General features: G+C 43.9%; 1 protein-coding gene across 1 annotated transcript in view; it reads left to right on the top strand.

Annotated features, from left to right (window-relative positions):
• Positions 1-318: 318 nt before the first annotated feature.
• Positions 319-20423, top strand: part of itga11a (integrin, alpha 11a) — a 74984-nt gene continuing 54879 nt past the window's right edge. The window contains exons 1-4 of the mRNA XM_084476277.1: positions 319-591; positions 6836-6950; positions 15407-15519; positions 16068-16159. Of these exons, the coding sequence (XP_084332403.1) occupies positions 543-591; positions 6836-6950; positions 15407-15519; positions 16068-16159 (369 nt within the window). The 5' untranslated portion in view covers positions 319-542. The remainder of the gene's footprint in view (positions 592-6835; positions 6951-15406; positions 15520-16067; positions 16160-20423) is intronic.

The raw sequence follows: 20423 nt of genomic DNA, 5'->3' as shown, positions 1-20423 counted from the left end.
GTGTGTGCGTGTGTGTGTGTGTTGCATCCAGATTCACACACACACACACACACACACACACACACACACACACACACACACACACACACACACACACACACACACACACACACACACAAGCACACACATTCACACAGACAGGGAGACACATAAACACACACACACACACACTCTCTCTCACACTGGATCCTGCATGCTGGGTTTGAGGGGACCTCCTTCTTCTCCTACCACAGCCTGCCTCTCGTCTCCTCCTTCCAGCTGGAGATATAGGAGCCGTCTGACTAGCAGGGCAGTCTATGAGAGCCGGGTCTTTAACAGCGCATGTGGCTGGCTCTCTCTGTCTCAACACACCCTGACACAGACATACACATACACACACACCCATACATCTGCACTGCCCTTCACATTGACAAACACTAACACACATACAGACACCCACACATAGAAACACGCACACACATATACACACACACACACACACACACACACACACACACACACATTATTACTGTAAATATAGATCGATTGACACTGGTAAACTTATGGAGTACAACTGTTTCCTCGTGTTTTGGTTCTGCATTCAGCTGCTAGGTGAGTGACAATGTGTGTGTGTGTGTGTGTGTGTGTGTGTGTGTGTGTGTGTGTGTGACAAGTTCTTCACTTGATCCTGTCATTTTGCCTTCTGTTGTTAACTAACTCAGTGGCCTCACATGGCACTCATGCCCACAATTGTACATCCTGAAGATGTCTTGGATGTGAGCAACTGTCTGCATTTCTCAGAAAAAAAACAACACACTTTTCAGTTTCAGTATTCTTCTTTTTGGTACTTATTCTTCCTTATGACACTGTTTGGACATAAGGTCCAGATCATCCAAAAAATGGATATAGTTCAAATAAGACTAACTCCTGAGATGTGTTTAATTTAAAAGAAACAGAGGGTTAGATTGTTGAGCTTTGGGGCCCTTTGGTGGACACTGCAACAGCCAGAAATGTTTTCAGTGAAAATAAAAAGGCTGTATCTTCTTCACATCACCTTACACTGCCTCTAGCTCCTTCTCCCGACCCCGCATTGGCGGGGGATGGAGAGAATTTGAAGGTGTGTTGTGCCTCCTTGGGATAGCGTTACTCGGACTGACTTTTATTAGAAGCAGACGTCTGCTTCTGACAGGAAAGTTGATGCTATCTATTCACAATCAGGCGGCGCAGAGTTTCCATTGACCGGGGAGAGGATGGCATGCGTCCCAAACTGGGGTCAATTACCAGTGAAATCACAATAGCAGCAAAACATTGAGGGAGAGAGAGAGATTTTTCCATCAACCATAAAGTCCATAAAGTGCTGAGTATTAGAACCTGATACAGGACTGGGTGTTATTAAAAATGTGGTCCTAGTTTAGTTTTTGTGTGTATTTCCACTTTGCTATACATTATGTATTACTCTCTCTCTCTCTCTCTCTCTCTCTCTCTCTCTCTCTCTCTCTCTCTCTCTCTCTCTCTCTCTCTCTCTCTCTCTCTCTCTCTCTCTCTCTCTCTCTCTCTCTCTCTCTCTCTCTCTGTCTCTCTCTGGTGCTCTGATCATATGGCATATGTGTTGGCAATGCTATCGTCATGAAAATATAAACGTTACTTTTCTTGGAAATATAACGCATTCTCAGCTTAGTTCCCTTCCGTACAGTTCAGAAGAGGACTTTACAGGTCCCAGAGAATAGAATTTCCTGGTCAAAGAAACACATTCATCATCCCTTTGGACGTGTAGGACAAAACTAAGTGTTTTGGGGGAGTTTTCCTCCCCTGATCTCAGGGGTGGAACACTGTTGTAAATATTTGTTTCATTCTGTGGAATTTCTTGGAGCATGGGCCTCGATTTGCAAGATAGTTGGTTAGTGTTGGGCGGGAGTCTGGGGTGGGAGAAATGTTTAAGCTCTGTGAGGACAAGTTGCTGACTACAAAAAGATTGTATACACATATATCACCCAGTCAATGTTCCAAACACGTTCTGCTCCACTTTCCGGGTTGTTGGACCCGGTTAGGATCTGATCCAGTCTTGGAAGGCAGGCAGGGGAGATGATCAGTTAATTTGATTGTAGACTAGATGTTAACTACCTTTGAAATAGCCCTGGGTCTCCTGTCTGCATTCATGAGATAGATTATTTACATACTTTTTAATACACTCTGCCAGATTGTATGTATCTAATGAGTTATATTGATTCTTGAAAGTGTTAGAAAAATATATTTAATTGATTTAGAAATCGGTGTGATCTTCAGCAGGACTGGGAGTATTATACAAACACTAATGAATATTGGTGATTATTATTCATTTATTTGATGCAATGAATATTGGGACTGGAATGTGAAATTATACATATATAACGACCTCCCTCACCTATCTATTATTTAGCAAATTTGTCTTGGCCTACAACACTAGCAGGAGATATGACAGGGGATGCAAGCAGCTCCATAATAAAATTATTAAACAACAATAGAGAAATCTGTTGACTATGGTCCAACAAGTCCAGCAGACACACAAAACCAAAATTGTTGGTCCTCAGTGTCATCAAATTGTTTAATTGTTTAGCTAGGTCCACTGTGTATATATCACAGCTGCTTCCTACACAGAAAGGAACAGTGGCACACAACTGTGTGTGTTTGTGTGTGTGTGTGTGTGTGTGTGTGTGTGTGTGTGTGTGTGTGTGTGTGTGTTAGCTGGCCCTTATTGCAGTGCATCCTGTATTGCTTGGCCTCATTCACTGTCAGAGAGCAACTGTTTGAAACACTGGGAGGGCTCTTGGATTAGCTAAAAGGGTTGGACAGCTTGTTAAGACAAGCCCAGTTGGACGTTCTGAATCAGGAACATCTGTTGTAAGACACCCTCATGCATTTACCTTGGCCTTTAATATAGCGTCAACCAGCCAAAATAGTCAAAAGTATATTGTCCATTATGGCGTCACTTTCCTGAGGAAATAGTGCGAATCAATTGTGTAAATCATTACGAAAATACGCAGCAGAACTGAGAAATGGGAACAACGTATTCTTGCTAATGTGAATCTTATGAGCTAATTAGCTCATTATAATCTTTTGTTTGTTGCAAATACACACCTATGGCAAATACACACCTCTGGCCATTCACCACATTTAGTTGCTGCAATGAAAATATCTAAAAAGAAAGGAATGGGGAAAACTGGCCTACTGCGCATTCTGCACAATGCCTTAATCCCGTAATTGTAATCTGCACTACTCTAAATTCCCCACCATGGCCTTCTATGTGTGGAGCTGGTTCTAAAGCAGCCGGGCTGCTCTATGTCATTGGGTCTGTGGTCGGAGCTCCTGGGGCTTGGTGCCGGGCCAAAGGCAGCAGTGGACCAAGCGCGGGTCGCACCAGCAGCAACGGCCCTGAGGTTTATTTATCTGGGCACCGCAGCCGATACACAGGAAACCCAACATGGCTCTCTGACCCAGCATCAGAAGCCACTGATATTACTTGGGAATATTAAATTGCTGTGCCACGTTAGGGTCTGGGATTGGAAAGTGGAAAGCCCTCCATGCTCATGCTTTAAGCCCCTGTGCCTCGCTCTAGCCATGGTGGTTCTTCCTGCCCTGCACTTCTTATTTTCTTTGTCAGACAAAACAGGTCTCCAACGTCTATTGCACAAACCCCCATGCTTGAAAGTGATGGAAGAACTTTCTTTTGGGAGAATTATTTTTGCTTGTTTGTGAATTCCTAAGAAGTTTTTCTCTCTTTTTTGCTGGATGGAATCAGAGGCCAACTCGATCTGTGAACCATTCATGGAACAGGAAATGACCAGTGTAGAAAACGAATCAATATTTAGACTAATTAATGCACGCAAGCTGGCCATGCCATGAATATAGGTTTTCATAAGGTGGAACAAATGTTGGATGGTTCCTTTCCACGCAAAATATCCGACTTGCTGTTTACAGTCACACGATGACCAGTCAGATGACCTACTCCACAGACTTTTTCTCAACCCAAAGCAAAACTTGCCTACAAAACTTGGGAATATATATGGAATATAGATATTTTGAGTTTTTTAAATACTAGTTCCATTATTTATAGTTGATTCTGAGTATATTCTGTGTTGACGTAATTCTCCTCTGTTCCTCTATCTGCGCTCCTGGGAGTATATACACTCCTTGGTTCTGCATTTTAGAACACTCAAATGCATCCCCTGAAGAATGAAAACCCTCTTCTCAAAGAAAACCCTCTTCTCAAAGAAAGAAAACCCTCTTCTCAAAGAAACAGTTGCTTCATGTAACACCATCTTTGTAGCTCAGAAGAGTTTGGGACAGTTTAACTAAGAGACCGCACAAATACCACAAGTTGTGGAATTTCATTTGCTGTTGTTTTTTAATGTATATAGGATTGTGAGGTGTTTGGGGCTGGTCAAATCATAGATGAGGTTAAACTGCATGAATATTCATGGGTGTACTCAAAAAAAGTCAGGAAAATGTTTGTAACAATTATTATTTTTCACATTTTCTATTGCTCTTTGCTTTTTGGTTTATTTGCTGACCAACTAGCAATACTAACTCAATAAGTAAATAAGTAGATGCATAAAAAAGCGGAACCATCACATTTTAAAGTTGCAGTACTTCCAAATGTAGGTGCCCACTGAACCAACTTTGACTTGACCATGTCTGTATGCAATTTTATCACAATCAAAAATTATGATTTTTTGGTGGACTTTAAAAGGTTGTTGATCATTCCTCCCTCTTGTTGCTTACAAACAGCAGAACAAAAATAGACTCAGTTGACTTGTGTTGACCCCACATCCTCATAGATGGTTGGAGGAAAGCCTGGGTGAGGAGGTTGAGAGTCTCCAGGCTGGAAGAAGGCATACGGTGTGTGCCTTATATTTCTGAGAAATAAGCATTTTAGTTGTATGAGATAAAGCATGACACTTCAAAAACTGTCCTGCTCCATGTTCCTTTCGCATGAGTCCTTCGCAGTACAGACATGGAAAGGAACTTTTTTGTACACAAACTGAGAAACAGGGCCAGGGGGCGTCATAAACATATGGCCTGTTAGGCCCTTTAAGACTGTACCTGTGATTAAGGGCTATACAAATTACATTTATTTGAATTTAATATAATTTCAAAAATGAAAAAAGGTGTATCCTTTAGCCATTATAACCAAGCGTTCACACCAAGAGCAAAGGCGTGGCACAATAACATACAAAGTCAAGCATTAGAAACCTTTCCAAAGTAACGATATTATATCACTATTCATTTTTCTTTTAGTGTGGACCAACAAACAAATTTTTACTAATTTCTTAGAGATGTTTTTCACCAAGACCATAAACATTGACAGTAGCTGAAACATAACCATAGGGTTACTTCATCGCCAAACCAAGAATTATCAGTTTGAACTATTTATATTCCTGTCTATTGTTGCCAGAATATAAATCCTCATCATCCCTTCCCTGACCTCAATTCCCATCCCCAATCCCGAAATGTAATACTTAACAAAAAGCCTTGAAGCTTCTTAGCGTTATTTCATTTTATTTGATGTCAGGAGTCATTGACCTGCCTCCAAACATACACACACACAGCCATGCATGCACGCACACACACACACACACACACACACACACACACACACACACACACACACACACACACACACACACACACACACACACACACTCACCCTTAACTTTTATGTTCCCCAAATGTTAGTTGAAAAACTTGTGCTTATCATATCATCATATCAAAATATATTCAAAAGACTTTATTATGACAAAACTAAAAAATATATATATATTGTCAAACATTCTGCTCATTCCAATCGGTATATTTGGCAGTATCAACAGATTTTCTTTCTTTATCTGCAATCCACAGCTTCCAAAAATCGGGCAATTTATTTGTTCATATTCCAAAACAAACCCTCTACCCTACTATGACTTTTTTTACTATCAGAGTAATGAGCAGGATACTGGTATGTTTTTATATAACAATAACTTCCATCTTTCGAATGTGATCCGGTTTTTAGATTTTAGATACTGATTTTAGCTGCTATGCTGGCTGATCACCATTCAACCTATAGCTAAGGCAATTATAATAGATATCTCAGCGACCTTTTAACCTGAAGGGTGTGTGTGTGTGTGTGTGTGTGTCAATCAAACTGAATGACATGCACCTTCTGCTCTGCAAAGATTTAGGGATGTATATTTGTATCCCTTCAAGGTGTACGTAGGGTCTGGGTGTGGTTCTGGCCCTGTGTGCATATGTGCATATGGGGGGTCAGAAAGAGAGGTCAGAGAGGTGACTAGAAATAGGATCTCTGCTACATATGTGTGTCTTCATGCGTAATACTTGTGGGTGTTTGTTATTCTAAGGAGCTGGGGGTCAGGAGTTAGGGCCTGACCTCCATTTATAAATGGGAAACGTTATCTTTATTCCAACCTATTCCAACCAAAAAAGCTGATTCTGGTCAATGCCTCTAACTCACTGTGCCATATGGTCATCATCATTATTCCACTACAGGTTATTAAGAAAAGACACACACACACACACACACACACACACACACACACACACACACACACACACACACACACACACACACACACACACACACACACACACACACACAGCATGGAAGTAATTTTGATTAGCAGCTATTTGGGTGGCATATTCTATTTCTATCTATATGTAGGCCGACTGTATCTCTAATGGTCATTTCGGTCATAATTGGGTTTTAGTTCACTGGTCAATATAATGGCCAATCAGACGAATAGCTACATCCCAGGCGTATTATTGTAGTTCATCGTAGTTGCTCCACTAATGACCCTACGTTTGTCTGATTGCGTCTTCCTTCTAGGATTCCATGACTGCTTCAACATTGACATAAAAAACTACAGGATCATCAAAGGTCCAAAGCAAGCCCAGTTTGGATACACTGTCCAGCAGCACACGTCTGCCGGAGGAGAGAAATGGTGAGTGGTTTATTTTATGATTTAAGTCTGTCTGATAATTATCTGGTTAATAAGCAAGAAAGTTATTTTGCGAGCTTGCTAGTTAGTGAGTTAGTTAGCAAACAAGTTTGTTTGTTTCTTAGATGGTAAGCTCCCTAATTAGCGAGTTGATTAATACTTAGTTAAAGGACAATTCCGGTATTTTTAACATTGAGCCCCCTTTCTGGGTTGTCTAGGATGAAATAGAGTGGTTGACACTGACATTTTGACGTTTGGTTGTAGTCTTTTCGTTCGGTGCTAGCCCTACTGTTGAGACGGCCCCCGGTTTCCCAATGTGAAGGAAGCATGCTCAACGGCCGCCCTTTTCGGCCGCGCTTTACACAAGTGAAGTTATTTGAACGTTTTCAGAAATATTTCGTGACATATTGCTTTTTATAGATTAATCATGTAAATGCCAACAATTAAGCTTAAGAGAGGTTAAAAGGTTAAAAGAGGTTAAAGACCTGTGCGATTTTTTTCAAATGTTTTTGCAACGTAATGATAGGGTTAGCTGTATTTTGCATGGATTGATTTGTTTTAATATGAACGTAGCTGGTGTTTAAACCAACTAATAACAATTTCAACAATTAAAATATTACAATATTAGAAAAAAAAAAGCAGAAGCGGAAGCACTTCCACACTAGCAAGTCGTTCCAATCTCCGAACGCTACAATCGCTAGGCAGCACTCTTGCTTCATCTCCAAAGGACGCGACTCGCAAGGAAGCGTTCTAGCAAGGCTGCAGCCTTCACGTTGGGAAACAGCTGAGCGAAAAGACTACAACCAAATGTAAACAGTCCAACAGAAATCAATGGGATTTACAAAATGCCAAATCAAACACGACAGAACCTGTATTTCACTACGATACTTGATTTGGAACATAAACACACACCACTCAGTGAGTTGCGCATTTCTGAAATCGAACGTTTAGAGTTGTTTTAAGGACAGGTTTGTGCATACCCGTAGCCAGCCATTCTGAAGTAGGCAGGGGCCTGCTTCAGAATGAGCCAAATACCCGAGACAGGACCAATAGCCAAAATTTTGGTGTCAACCACTCCACAACCATTTCATCCTAGACAACCCAGAAAGGGGCCTCAATGTTCAAAATACCGGAATTCTCCTTTAACATAGTTATTTTGTTAGCTTGCTAGCTAGGTAATTAATTTAGTGAACTAACAAGCTCATAATTAGTTTGCCTATTAACTAGCTAGTAAGTTAGTTAGTCACCTACCTAGTTAGCTTTTTGGTGAAATTGTGTGACTTCATTGTAAAGTCGTGAGTGGATCAGGGTGCAGTTAAATAGCAGTTGGTTGGCACATTATCTCCCTGTGGAAACACTGTGGAGAAAGAGGCCTTCTGCCACCTTCAATTTCTGTCAAACAATCGAATTCAAAATGTCAACATCAGGTTTACAGCGATTTAGGCACATGTGCATGAACAACACACACACACACACACACACACACACACACACACACACACACACTCACCAGCACTGTCAAGTATTTTGCTTGGCTAACATTAACAGTCTCACCTGGTTGTCACACAAAAATGACTAGAGTTGATTTAATCAGATGTTCCTGTGATTGACTTTGTGCTGTCATCAAGATTAGCTGCTTCAGCTTTGCTCTCGCAATATTTAGCTTTGGTTGTGATATTTCCATATTTCACATTCAGCATATTACCTCATAGTGGGCCTCAGTCTCCTGCACACTATTATTAGTCCAATCAGAATCTTGAGGAAGCCAAACTGTGTTTCTGGCATCTCCAGTATGTCTGCTGGCCAGCACACTATGGAGCAATGCCCAGATCCCGCTAGGCTTCTGTGTGATTGGATGTGTTAGGAAAATGTTTTATTTTTTTTGTGTGTGTGTGTGTGTGTGTGTGTGTGTGTGTGTGTGTGTGTGTGTGTGTGTGTGTGTGTGTGTGGTGCGCATGCGTACATACACACTCTTTTTGTTTTTGTGTGTATATGTGTCACTACGAGTCACTGTAGGCATCAAAGTTCATGCTGACCACACATACGATTCGACTTTACTACTTCACTGGTATCGAGAACCATGCCAATCGTTCAGCCATCTTAGCCCTCCTCACCTCTGTCACAACATCAGCTCACGCAGCGCAATAAATTCCCTCTGAGGGATACAATATGTGATACATTTGACAGACATAAGACGCACAGCCCATACAACGACAGCAGTGTTTGCACACAATAGAGTTCATATAAAGAGTGTTTATTGTCCTGGGCCAATGTGCTTTACTGTTCTGCTTGGCACCTTCTCCTCCCTCTTCCATCCCCCTGGCGGTCTGGGATCAGCATATGATGCTCACCCTCTGTGTGTGTGTGTGTGTGTGTGTGTGTGTGTGTGTGTGTGTGTGTGTGTGTGTGTGTGTGTCTATAGAGTAAACTGCACAAATGGGATCTTGAGACTGTTGTAGTTGGCATTGTCTATGTATAGTTAGTAGATTTTGAGCCTACACATACATACCCTGATGATCCATGGAAGCTTAGAAGCTGTAGGTCATTTCTCCACTCAACTCTATATGTCTCTCTTTAGATGGCGATGGAGAGTTTTCTATCATTCACAAGTCAGTGAATTAGGCAGAGTTTTAGAAAGAAAGGAGTTTCAAGTTTTAAAATACAACTTAATTGTAAATGTATTACATTATTTACATCTTGTCCTATTCATAAGCAACTTAAACGTGAGAATAAAGAAGAAAGAAAGACATAAAAAAGGAAGCAGGGAAGGAAGTAAAAAAGACTGTGACATTGAATGGTATAATTAGGTTGTTTCATGTCACATCTTACATCAGAACGACAGTAAAGAGGTCACGCTCCCATCTAGCAGGACAGAGCGTCACCTCGCGTGAAGCTGCGGGGACACTGTCAGGTACAGTCTGTTGTAACATCCAGGCTTTATATCGCGCAGAACTACAACTGGTCAACCATGCTTAATGATCCCATGGGCTGGATCCTAATGTGGCTGACATGTGTGGAACAATAGCCCATACTCACTGGTCCAAAGTCAATGTCCACAGAGAGGGGAGAAATTAAAACATTTCAGCACTGAGTGCAAAACAGATTGTGGATTGTTGTCAAGAGCGTGAAACCAATTAGAGATGTTGGCTTTTGGCATGAATTCAAATGCTATACAAATACCACTACCGCTATGGGATCCGTTTGGGACTGGTCCCTTGTGTCTCTTTTAACTAGATGTTGTTACATTTAAGTTAAATAAAATGCTATTTCAACCCTAATGATACAGCCCTGATCACAGCAAAATTCTACAAAATTCTACATATCACATGAGCCTTAATCTTGTATTATTTTATTATTATTATTTTAAGTTCTTAATTACAAAATGGTATTGGTATTTTTTAATGCAACAAAACTTGCAATATAAATTATCTATATTCAACATGACTTCGGCCCAACCCCACACTCTATTACTAAGTGGATCAATAAAGCGTTTTTCACAATACCATGGGTAAAATGGAAGGAATTCAGTGGGAAAAGAGAGATGGGGTTTTGTTGAAAAGGGTTTCAAAGTGCCTTTGTAGTGTTACACAGCTTATATCACTGTACCTCAGGAGGCTTATAGCCTTCGGTCTGGCGTGTGTGTGTGTGTGTGTGTGTGTGTGTGTGTGTGTGTGTGTGTGTGTGTGTGTGTGTGTGTGTGTGTCTGTGCGTGCGTTAATGTGACAAAATAACAGTGCCAGTTTGTAAGCTGGGCAAGCCTGGCAGATGATGAGAAACAGACATCAATGTCAACGCCAAGCCAGTTCTAAGTACTTTTATGAACTATTGTCTGTGTATTTGATGCAATGTTCAATTCCCAGTTAATATACATCAGTCATACTTGTCTAGTCCAAACAAACCTCAAGTGTGTGTGTTTGTCTCTCTGTGTGTCTGTGCGTGCGTGTGTGACTGTGTGAGTCCTCTGGAAATATTCAAAAGAGAGAATGATAAAGGGAGAGGGGGATTGAGAGTGATACTAATATTATACAGATTTAGTTACAATGAGAAGATTAAAATTGCATGCCGATTTTGCATCTGTAATTGCAAACCAATTTGGAATGTCTTGGAAAGTTTCCTCCATATTGACGCAAATAATATGATATATTTCATTTTCACACAAGGACTTTCACCCATGAGTTAGCTACCAATAAAACTGCGATTGACATTGCTAAATTATATTGTCCATGTGGATACAGATATGTGCCAAACAGCACATTCAACCTCTCTGTTAACTTTTGACTACCAGAAAAAACAGCGCTGTATTTGGATAGCAACAGGATCATTGCACAAAAGGATCTCTTTATGTCCTGAACTCTGAGGCAAGACAGGCAAACCAAACTAGCTAAGAGCAAAAACAAAACAAAAAGTGAGTGGAAAATCTGTCTTCTTTAATCCTTCCTTCCCGCTAACATTAACAGAGGACATATGCCTCTCCAGAGTTCTTCACTTCGCGCCTCAGCAGCTCCTGATGTTTTATCAAGGTATTTTGACAGATGCTGTCCTTAAACACTAGAGCTGTCCCATCCAGCCAAAGGGTCAGCGGCGTGTCAACAGTATGTCACTGCCTTGCTGTTCCGTCTGAAATGACAGGCTTCTAAACAGTCTGGGAGACGCTGTCTTCAGGGAGCCGACAATCCAGCACCCATTTAACCCCCCAGAGTATACCTGAATACCTTGACCACAGAGATCCAGCGACCACCTTCTATTCCTGCTCCCTTTCATTTGTTTTTTCAGAGGTTCAGGTTCTGGGTCCCTCCGGTAACCATGCCTTTTACTCCTCTGCTCTGTCAAGAGTGGAAAACCACAAAGAGGAGGAGGAGGAAGTGGTGGTGGTGATGTTCTGCTCACCTGGTCCCAAATAGAGGCTGCTCCAAGGCCTACTTAGTTTGACCTCTTGAGTGGCGAAAAGCAGTCTGAACAACATTTAACAGGGAGCATGTCAGATGGAGTTTATAATATTATATAATATAGTCATATTTTGAATTTAATATATATTTATATACATATAAGTTATTTATGTTTCTTTGTTCATGCCATCATATTATAAATAATCTGATTCACATAACCACACTTCTGCCTGCAAACTCTCAGACGTCTGGGTCGATTTAAGCCAAACGTGGACACATTATGCAGTTGTCATACTTGATGCCGATGGAAATTTCACTATGAAGAACTAAAAAGGGGTAGAGGGGGCTGCTGGTGGGGGCTGGCACATGTCCTAATCAGACTGATTACCGTACAAAGGTTCCATTTCCGTAGCGTTTTTCAATCTCGCAGCCAAGCGAGTTTCCTTCACATTTCTGAGGTCATGTTATGCAACATTTTTTGTCCAGAGTTCTCGTCCAGACCTCAACCTCGGCATCTTGGGGGGATGGAGGTCTACCGACGCATGATTAAATAGTACTGAACAGCAATGGGGACTTTCAGATGGCATGGAACAATTCCCCCCCTGTTGCTTTTTTAAAATCTATTTTTGCTTTTGAATGTGCATAAAATAACGAAGGATCACTGAACTACAGCTTCTGGGGTTGTAGCCGTAATAAGGAAATTTCTTCCTGTCTTTACCAACATGAAATGTGATGAGCGAGGCCCTAATGAGGCTGTTCACACAGACCTGGGGTTTGATGAGCGGTTTTCTTTTTTTGCCTGGATGTGGTTTCACGGTGCATTCATCTGCTCCTTCAAAACATACCAAACATTATCCACATTAATAACAGCATTGGATGTCCACGTCCTCAAACCCTAATCCTCGGTAACCATGGTAAATAGAAATATTCACGCACCAATGTTATTTATTTCTGTGTCATTACCATGACCTCAGCTCTGATGCCTGTTCGACCCTAACGATCAAGGGGAAAAGATGATTGTTTGAACAGATTCTGGTGAAATCAAGGAGGGCAACTCTAAAGAATAGTCTAAAAAGCAACAATGGTTTTCTTTCATGAAGGCGGACATGTCCTGAACTGAACTACAGTTTAAGTTTATTTTGGTGCCTGAGGAAATCCAATAATAAGTACAGTTATAATTCAGATATTAAATAGCTATGCAAATATTAATGCTGACGTCTGGGCCTTCAATACTCGGATACTGTGGATACTGTGAGGTCTGCATTATTCCTGACATGCCTTGATATAACAGGATGTGACTGCAATGTCTTTGTGATTCAAGTCCAAACGAATGAGAGATGACGAATGCTTCTGTCAAATCACTTTCTGATAGGAGATATAATCTGTGCCTGACTTCTCCTTATCCAGACTTAATTTGATTCCGATTTAAGTTTAATAAATTTTCTGTTAAGCTTTCACAATGTATTTGTGTGTTTGATTGAACCACCACCACCTAACATGATGTACGATTATCAACATGGAGAACCAATATAGAAATACTGTGTTCTATGTAATGATCATGATTTATATGGCCCTGAGTGTGACTGTTTACGTCAACTGTCGAATGTTGTTCTCTAGGCTTTATTAAGGGGAGCTATTTTAAATAGAGCCAAAGGGGTAGGGGTAAGATTTAGATACATTTTGAAAGCTGGCCATGCAGCGCCCCTATACTCCTCACTAGCGATTGCTGGGCGTCTGGTTTTGTTATCATGGTGTCGGGTGTCTCTGGATGGTGTCTCTGGTGGAAAGAATTGGGTTGTTGCCTGCTACCACTACTGCTATGCTTTTAGTTGGAGCACGCTGTTGGTGCTATTCCAAGTTGGCCCTTAGCAATGCAGCTGTTCAGGTACTGTATTGAGTCTGAAGATACAACTTGGAATTTGGTCTTTTGAGCATGGTGACACCGTTTATCACCGAGTTATTCTATGGAAAAAAAAGTCTGTTTCCTCACTGTGTTCAATGGTTGCATTCAAGTGTTGCCTTGTCTTTGCCTTGTGTTTGTTTTCCTTCATGTTCCGTGTTTCCCTGCCATACAAATACTCATATAGTCATTCACAGTTCACTTAATTACTGTGCGCTGTTTACCCAAGTCTTGAGTCATTTTTCAACACTACCTGTCAACTTCTCTCGTAACCACACCGTATACACATTGTGAGTGAGCGTTAGTTTGGTGTTGTATTGACTTCTTCTGGCTGTATCATGTTTTCACCACAAGCAAGCTGCACTTGAAATTTCTTGGAATTGGCAGTTTTCCGGTTAATGCTCAGCATTGTGTGTGTGTGTGTGTGTGTGTGTGTGTGTGTGTGTGTGTGTGTTTGTGTGTCCGTCTGATTGTAAGCACACGTTTGTGTATGTCTGATTGTCCGTTTGTGTGTGTCTCTTATCATGTGTGTCTCTTCTCATGTTTGTTTGTGTGTGTGTGTGTGTGTGTGTGTGTGTGTGTGTGTGTGTGTGTGTGTGTGTGTGTGTGTGTGTGTGTGTGTGTGTGTTTGTATGTGTGCACATGTGGGTCTAGGGTCTAACACTGACTCTGTAATGATGAGTGCTTTCTCCCATGCAACTTTGAAGTTGCATGGGAGAGAAGGTGCTCTAAAAATGGCATTTGTGGTGTGGCATAGTATGTTGATTACTTCAGTATGAATGCTATCAAGAGACTTATTAGACCGACTATTAAGCAGTGAGTGCATACGAAGACCATTCGATATACTGATAAGAAAAAATATGTACTTTTAAACATCTGCAACCAAACAACAACAGCTGGTAAACATAAAAAGACACAGGCTAAATCCTAAAGGAAAATTCTTAACTCCTTTGGAGGCTTCCATCGTCTCCGATGACATGGTAAACACTCGGGGCAGTTTTATGTGCTCTATCACATCAACTCAAATAAAACCTTATATTGGTGTTTATACGCACCGCACTGACCTGGCCATAGTACACCACTACAAAGACTTCTTTCGAACGACGTCACCGTACAATTATTTCCTAAGCTGCCGTTTCCCCTATTTGAGGAAAAACATATTGTTGGAAGACTATTAACCAGTTTGTTTTGGATTAGGTTGTCTCCTGGGGACACAGGGTGATTCCCTATAGGTCTATTGAACTCCTCAGTGGATGCTTCTGTGTGATGTGTATATCTTCATGCCTGTGTTGGTGTGTGGTATGTGGGTCGGTTGTGTAAAAACAGCGATGGCTGACCTTTAAAGCTCTTTATGGGATAGCATGTTTGACCGAGGTCCTTGGCACAGCATGGTACCATCCATGCGTTTAGTTTGCGTGTCACTGGAGGTAATGGACATCTGGTTTGTTTTCTGAACGGATATTTTACGTAGATGGCCCAGGCTTGCTCTCATTGGTGAACCTTTCTAACTCCCGTCAGGGATATTGACGTGTTCGTACACCAGGTCAGCTTCCCCCTAACCTTTGGGTTGTAATTGAATAGTCTTGTGTTTCTTTGAGTTCAAATCCTGTGTATTTTTTGGTTGATACTGACTAGTTGTATGTAATTATTGTTGATATTTAATTTTGTTGCAGGTTATTAGTTGGGGCTCCCAATGAAATGAATGGACCGTACCAGACAGGGGATATATACAAGTGTCCACTGAGCAAGAAAAACAATGGAAACAGCTGTTCCAAGCTAAACCTAGGTACAGTATTAACACACTCGCACTCATAACATATTTGTTTGAAGGTGGAGAAATCAATATGCATGTGTACATTGTTAGAATATGAAATACCATTACAAATAACACAATATCTTACATCCCCCATCATTTTAAATGTCCTTTCATCAACATGCATTGTTAGATTATTGTGTTTTTGTGTGTCTGCATGCATCTACGTGTCCCTGTCTAATTAGTTGCTTAATTGTCTGCCTGTGTTTTCTTCTGCATCCACTTTAATTCATTATGGTGAGACCAAAAGTCCACAAGGCATACCGTACATTCCAACTTATCACGGCTATTTTCCAGGTTTATGTAAACATCTACATGTGTGTTCTACCACATCGCACCACCACATGCACTATCATGTGTGACACATGTGTGCCATTGATAGACACACATACTGCTATGTCAAGTTAACCCTGGGATCTAAGGGAGGTGGGTTTAATCTGGAAACAATCAAGGACCCAATTTGAGGGGGCTTAGCTTTGTTTTGCAAAGGGATGACACGAATGCTGTTGTTTTTCCTTAAGGAAGGATATCTCTGACCAACGTTTCAGAGCGGAAGGACAAGATGAGACTGGGCATGACCCTCACGTCCAACCCCAATGACAACAGCTTTGTGGTGAGTGCCCCTTTAGCTTTTTTGTTTTTTAACAAGCCCAAAGTGTTTGATTGTTCTCTTAATGGAGCAGACTGTTTTATTTCAGAAGAAAATTGGGTATAATAGTAAACAGACATGTTCAACCGAAAGGGCCCAGGAATCTTCTAACCTCAAGATACACTGTAGGTCTTTCCATGATCTGTGGCTGAGAGACTGATCCAGCATGCTTCTTAATATTAGACTACTGTGGCTGATGGAACTGCCGGAATGACTCTAGGGAGGGGTATCGGCAGTTAGCTCAAGATACGATATTCCAAAAATGTTGAGTGCCAATACAATATGATACTGTTACGGCACGAGGTTGGGGGAGCCCATCGCACGACACAGACAAGGGTTGAAACAGTTTGAATGTTTATTTGATGGGAAAGGAGCAGAGGCTGGTGGATGCAGGAGGCCAGCCGGGCCAGCCAGCAGGAACCAGGAAGGTGGTGGAAGAACAGCGCTGTGGTAGTGAGATGGTCTGGGGCCTCATGTACAAAGCTTGCTTACGCACAAAAAAGCTGCGTAAGCAACTTCTCACGCAAACGTTCGGATGTACAAAGACTGACTTGACGTGAGAAAGTGCGGTTCTCCACGCAAACTAAATGCCTGGCTTACGCACATTTCTGCTGCATTTTGTCAGTTGGCGGCACATAGAGGCAATGCAGCGCAACAACATTAAGCCTACGTGATCACGAGTCATGAAGTATTGCAATATGAGGCGAGTTCAAAGTGGATTTGAACGTCGGAATGCGTGATCTTAAATGCGCTTCAATCATGCGTTATTGTTCTCGAGACGCATAATGTGACACTGTTGTTAGGCTAAACTTAAACAGACCCATAAAACTAAATTGTCAATATTGGAAGTAAAAGGAAGCCCCAGCAATATTATTTTCAGTGATGGCTTGTTTATTAAACATTACATATTTTCCGGACCACGCATGACATATTATCTCTCTTCACACATTTGTTGTAAAATTCTTGACTGCAATATTATTATGTGATGTTGAGTGGAGTAAGCACAAGCCATTGTTAGTTAAAATCAATCCATCAATGAACCAGTCGGCCAATTTCGAATTATGTAGCCCTACATATTATTGACACATTGGGTGTATGGATACAACCTATCGTCAGCATGCATCCAAATAAATGAGAATATAAAAGCATGCGCAAAATGTGCCGATAGGTTGACAATGGCAGTGTTGGCCTTGTTAGAAGATGGTCGCATTCAAAATTAACGGGTGTTTCGCGACTATTATGATTTTTTGGTCAAAAAAGAGCCGATCCCAAATCACAGCTGCCACCCTTTGCTCAAATAGGGCGAGCTCCCAGACTCCGCCCCGCTGCGCTCTGACCCACGCTTCTCCGGTGGGCAGAGACCTTTCTTTTTACGTCCACCTTGATGTCCGACCACTTTTTTTTAATGTCAGCCACAGTTCGGCTTTCCGCCCCAACCTCATTGACCGACTTGGCAACGTTTTCCCACGCCAGTTTTTTGCTTTTGGTGCTGATTCCAGAGGAAAGAGAGCCAAACAAGATCTTATTTCTGGCCTCTACCTCCGAAATCAGCACCTCCACCTCGCATTCACTAAAGTTATTTTTTCTTCCTTTCTCCGTGTTCTTCTTTCTCCTAACGAGCGCACTACTGCAGGCCTATTTATACGAATTAGCATATTAAATGAGGGAGGAGACTGGGTGGAGAGACGGGCTCGTGCATGTGCGCTCAATTTCACGTTTTCTTTCAACATTCGCTCGGTATCTCACTATGGGACACGCCCCTCGCGCTGTCCCCCAGAAGCAATTTTACACTACGCCAGTCGTGACAGACGTCTGCTTGCAGAGGAGGGACTCCCTCTTACTACATAAGTCCCGTCGTCACGTCATCTCTTCAGTCTTTAACCTCTTCTCGCTCCTTGAAGCACCTCTTGGATATAAGTTGTAGACGGCTTAGCAGACTGTTCCTAGAGCGAGCTAACCCCTCGGTCGCCGAACGCTAGCCTACATCGCTACATCTGACCTCTGAGAGGCTAAAAGCTAGACTGTCACCAAACAGTAGCCACTAGTACCCATACTAGCTGCAATCCACGTGTTTAAGCTGGCCTGTCACCAAACAGCGGCTGCGCATAAGCGGAGAGCGGAGAACATGCAGTCAGAGTCTGAACCTACCCTAACCGAGGGCTCGGGGAAGCCTCCGACAAAGTCCTGCGTGTGCGGGAACAAGATGTCGGGTGCGGATAGCCACTCCATTTGCATTCGCTGCCTTGGGCTGGAACACACCAGGGCTGCCCTTGCATTCCCGGCTACCTGCGAGCATTGCGCGCGTTTTTCGCATAAAACCCGCAAACGCCGACTGAATAAAGAGGCGAAGCTCTTTGCAGAAGATCCCGTAATGGGGGTAACCGACCCACCACTACCGGAGCTAGCGGGAGGTTCCCGGGGGCTCGCTAGCCCACCGGGCACCAGCTGGGGATCGGAGGTGGACCTCACCGAAGCTTCCCAGCCGCTGGAGTTGACTCAACCCGAGGCTAGCCTGCTGGCAGGGCCGAAGCCGTGCCAGCAGGCTTCGGAGCAAGCCCGGAGCAAGCCCTCGAAGCCGAGGGCGGTTATCCCGAGTCGGGGGAGGACTCTATTAGCCTCGGCTCTGACGAGGACGAGGACGATGATCCCTTTTCCCCCCGCACCGCGTCGCCTATGGTGGTAGGCGGCGCGTGCACCAGCTCCCCGAACCCGGCCGTCAGCGTGGACCTCCACGAGGCTTGCAAAAGGGCAGCTGCGAGGCTGAACATCGAGTGGCCCGAGCCCCCGGTGGAGGCCGCCACATCTCGCTACGAAGGCAAGCGACTCCCAAAGGCGAAAACCTCGACCAGCCTGCTGCTCCCGGCCTTTCCCGAGTGCCTGGATGAAGCGACCCGGTCTTGGAACAAGCCTCTCTCAGCTAAGACCCCTGTCCAGGGTGGCTCGGGGTTGGATTGGGCCGGTATGGAGGAAAGGGGATTCTCCCACCTGCCTCCGGTTGAACCACTGCTGGCGTCGCACCTCCACCCCACGCAGAAGTCCGCCATGACTTCGGCGAGTCCTACACTGCCGTCCAGAGCCGACTCCTTCCAGTCATCGATGACCGGGAAGGGCTACAAGGCGATGGCCACGACGGTGAGGGCGCTCAATGCATCGTCGCTGCTGCTGGCCTACCAGGCAGAGCTGGAGGTCGACATGTCAACGTCACCCACCCCAGCCCTGTGGGACGAGCTGTGCGTTGTGACGGACCTGTGCCTGCGCCTTCACAGGAGCGCTGTCCAAGCGTCCGGAAGGGCCATGGCTCTGATGGTCACGCAAGAGAGAGCAAGGTGGCTGAACCTGTCCAGTCTCTCTCTGAGGGAAAAAACCCAACTCCTCGACGTGCCTGTGGACCCGAAGGGCCTGTATGGCCCAGCGTATGGCGTCATGCTTAAACGCTGGGAGGAGAAAAAGAGGGAGGGTGAAGCGCTGCAACTGTGTCTCCCCAGAAGAGCGCCTTTCCCCACCAACGCACCTGGCCAGGTGTTCACCCAGCCCCGCGCTCCTCCGCCGACTTACCGCATCCCGACACGTCAGCCCCATGGGGCCGGCCGGGGCCGGAGCAAGCCGCCGGAGCACAGTGGCGCGTGGGCGAGGAAACCACCCGCGCCCGGGACGGCTCCAGGTGGCCGTGCGGTCCCTCCGGCTACTCAGGGGGCCATGAAGAAACGGCGCGCTACCTAGGATGCTGCCAGGGGGGCACGGCAGGCCCGGCCAGACGCCGTCGCCGTCCCCCCTAGATGTTCTGTTCCAAGCCCGGTTCCAAAACGGGTTACGGGCGTGTTCCAAGCCCTGCAAAAGGCGTGCAGAAGACCGTTCGGACTTCACGGTTCACGACCAGGCGAAGGGGAGAAGGATCGGACCTGCAGAGAGCTCGGTGGAGCCGCAGCTGTGTCCCACGAACACATGCGAGTGTCTAAGCACACACCAGTGCGCAAAATCACACATGTGTCCCCCTTCCCCGATGACATGTTTATTAAAAATGTTTGCCAGCGCGCATCCAGGCTCAGAGCCAAGGGCGCAGCTTCACGCAAAAACAGAAAAAATGATAAACATAAAAAAGGAACAGAATCTAATAAAACGTGGGCTTGGGCGCTGGTGCGCAGCCCACCATGCCCGTTCGGCCCGGCACGACGGCGGAACCGGCGAGGCTGGGGCCGCTGTCTGGCCGGGCTCAACAGTGGCGTGCATG

The sequence above is a fragment of the Micromesistius poutassou genome (assembly GCF_964030765.1).
Source record: "Micromesistius poutassou genome assembly, chromosome: 12".
Lineage (NCBI taxonomy): Eukaryota > Metazoa > Chordata > Actinopteri > Gadiformes > Gadidae > Micromesistius > Micromesistius poutassou.
Note: the sequence above shows the minus strand (reverse complement) of the source record. Positions and strands in the feature narration are given on the sequence as shown.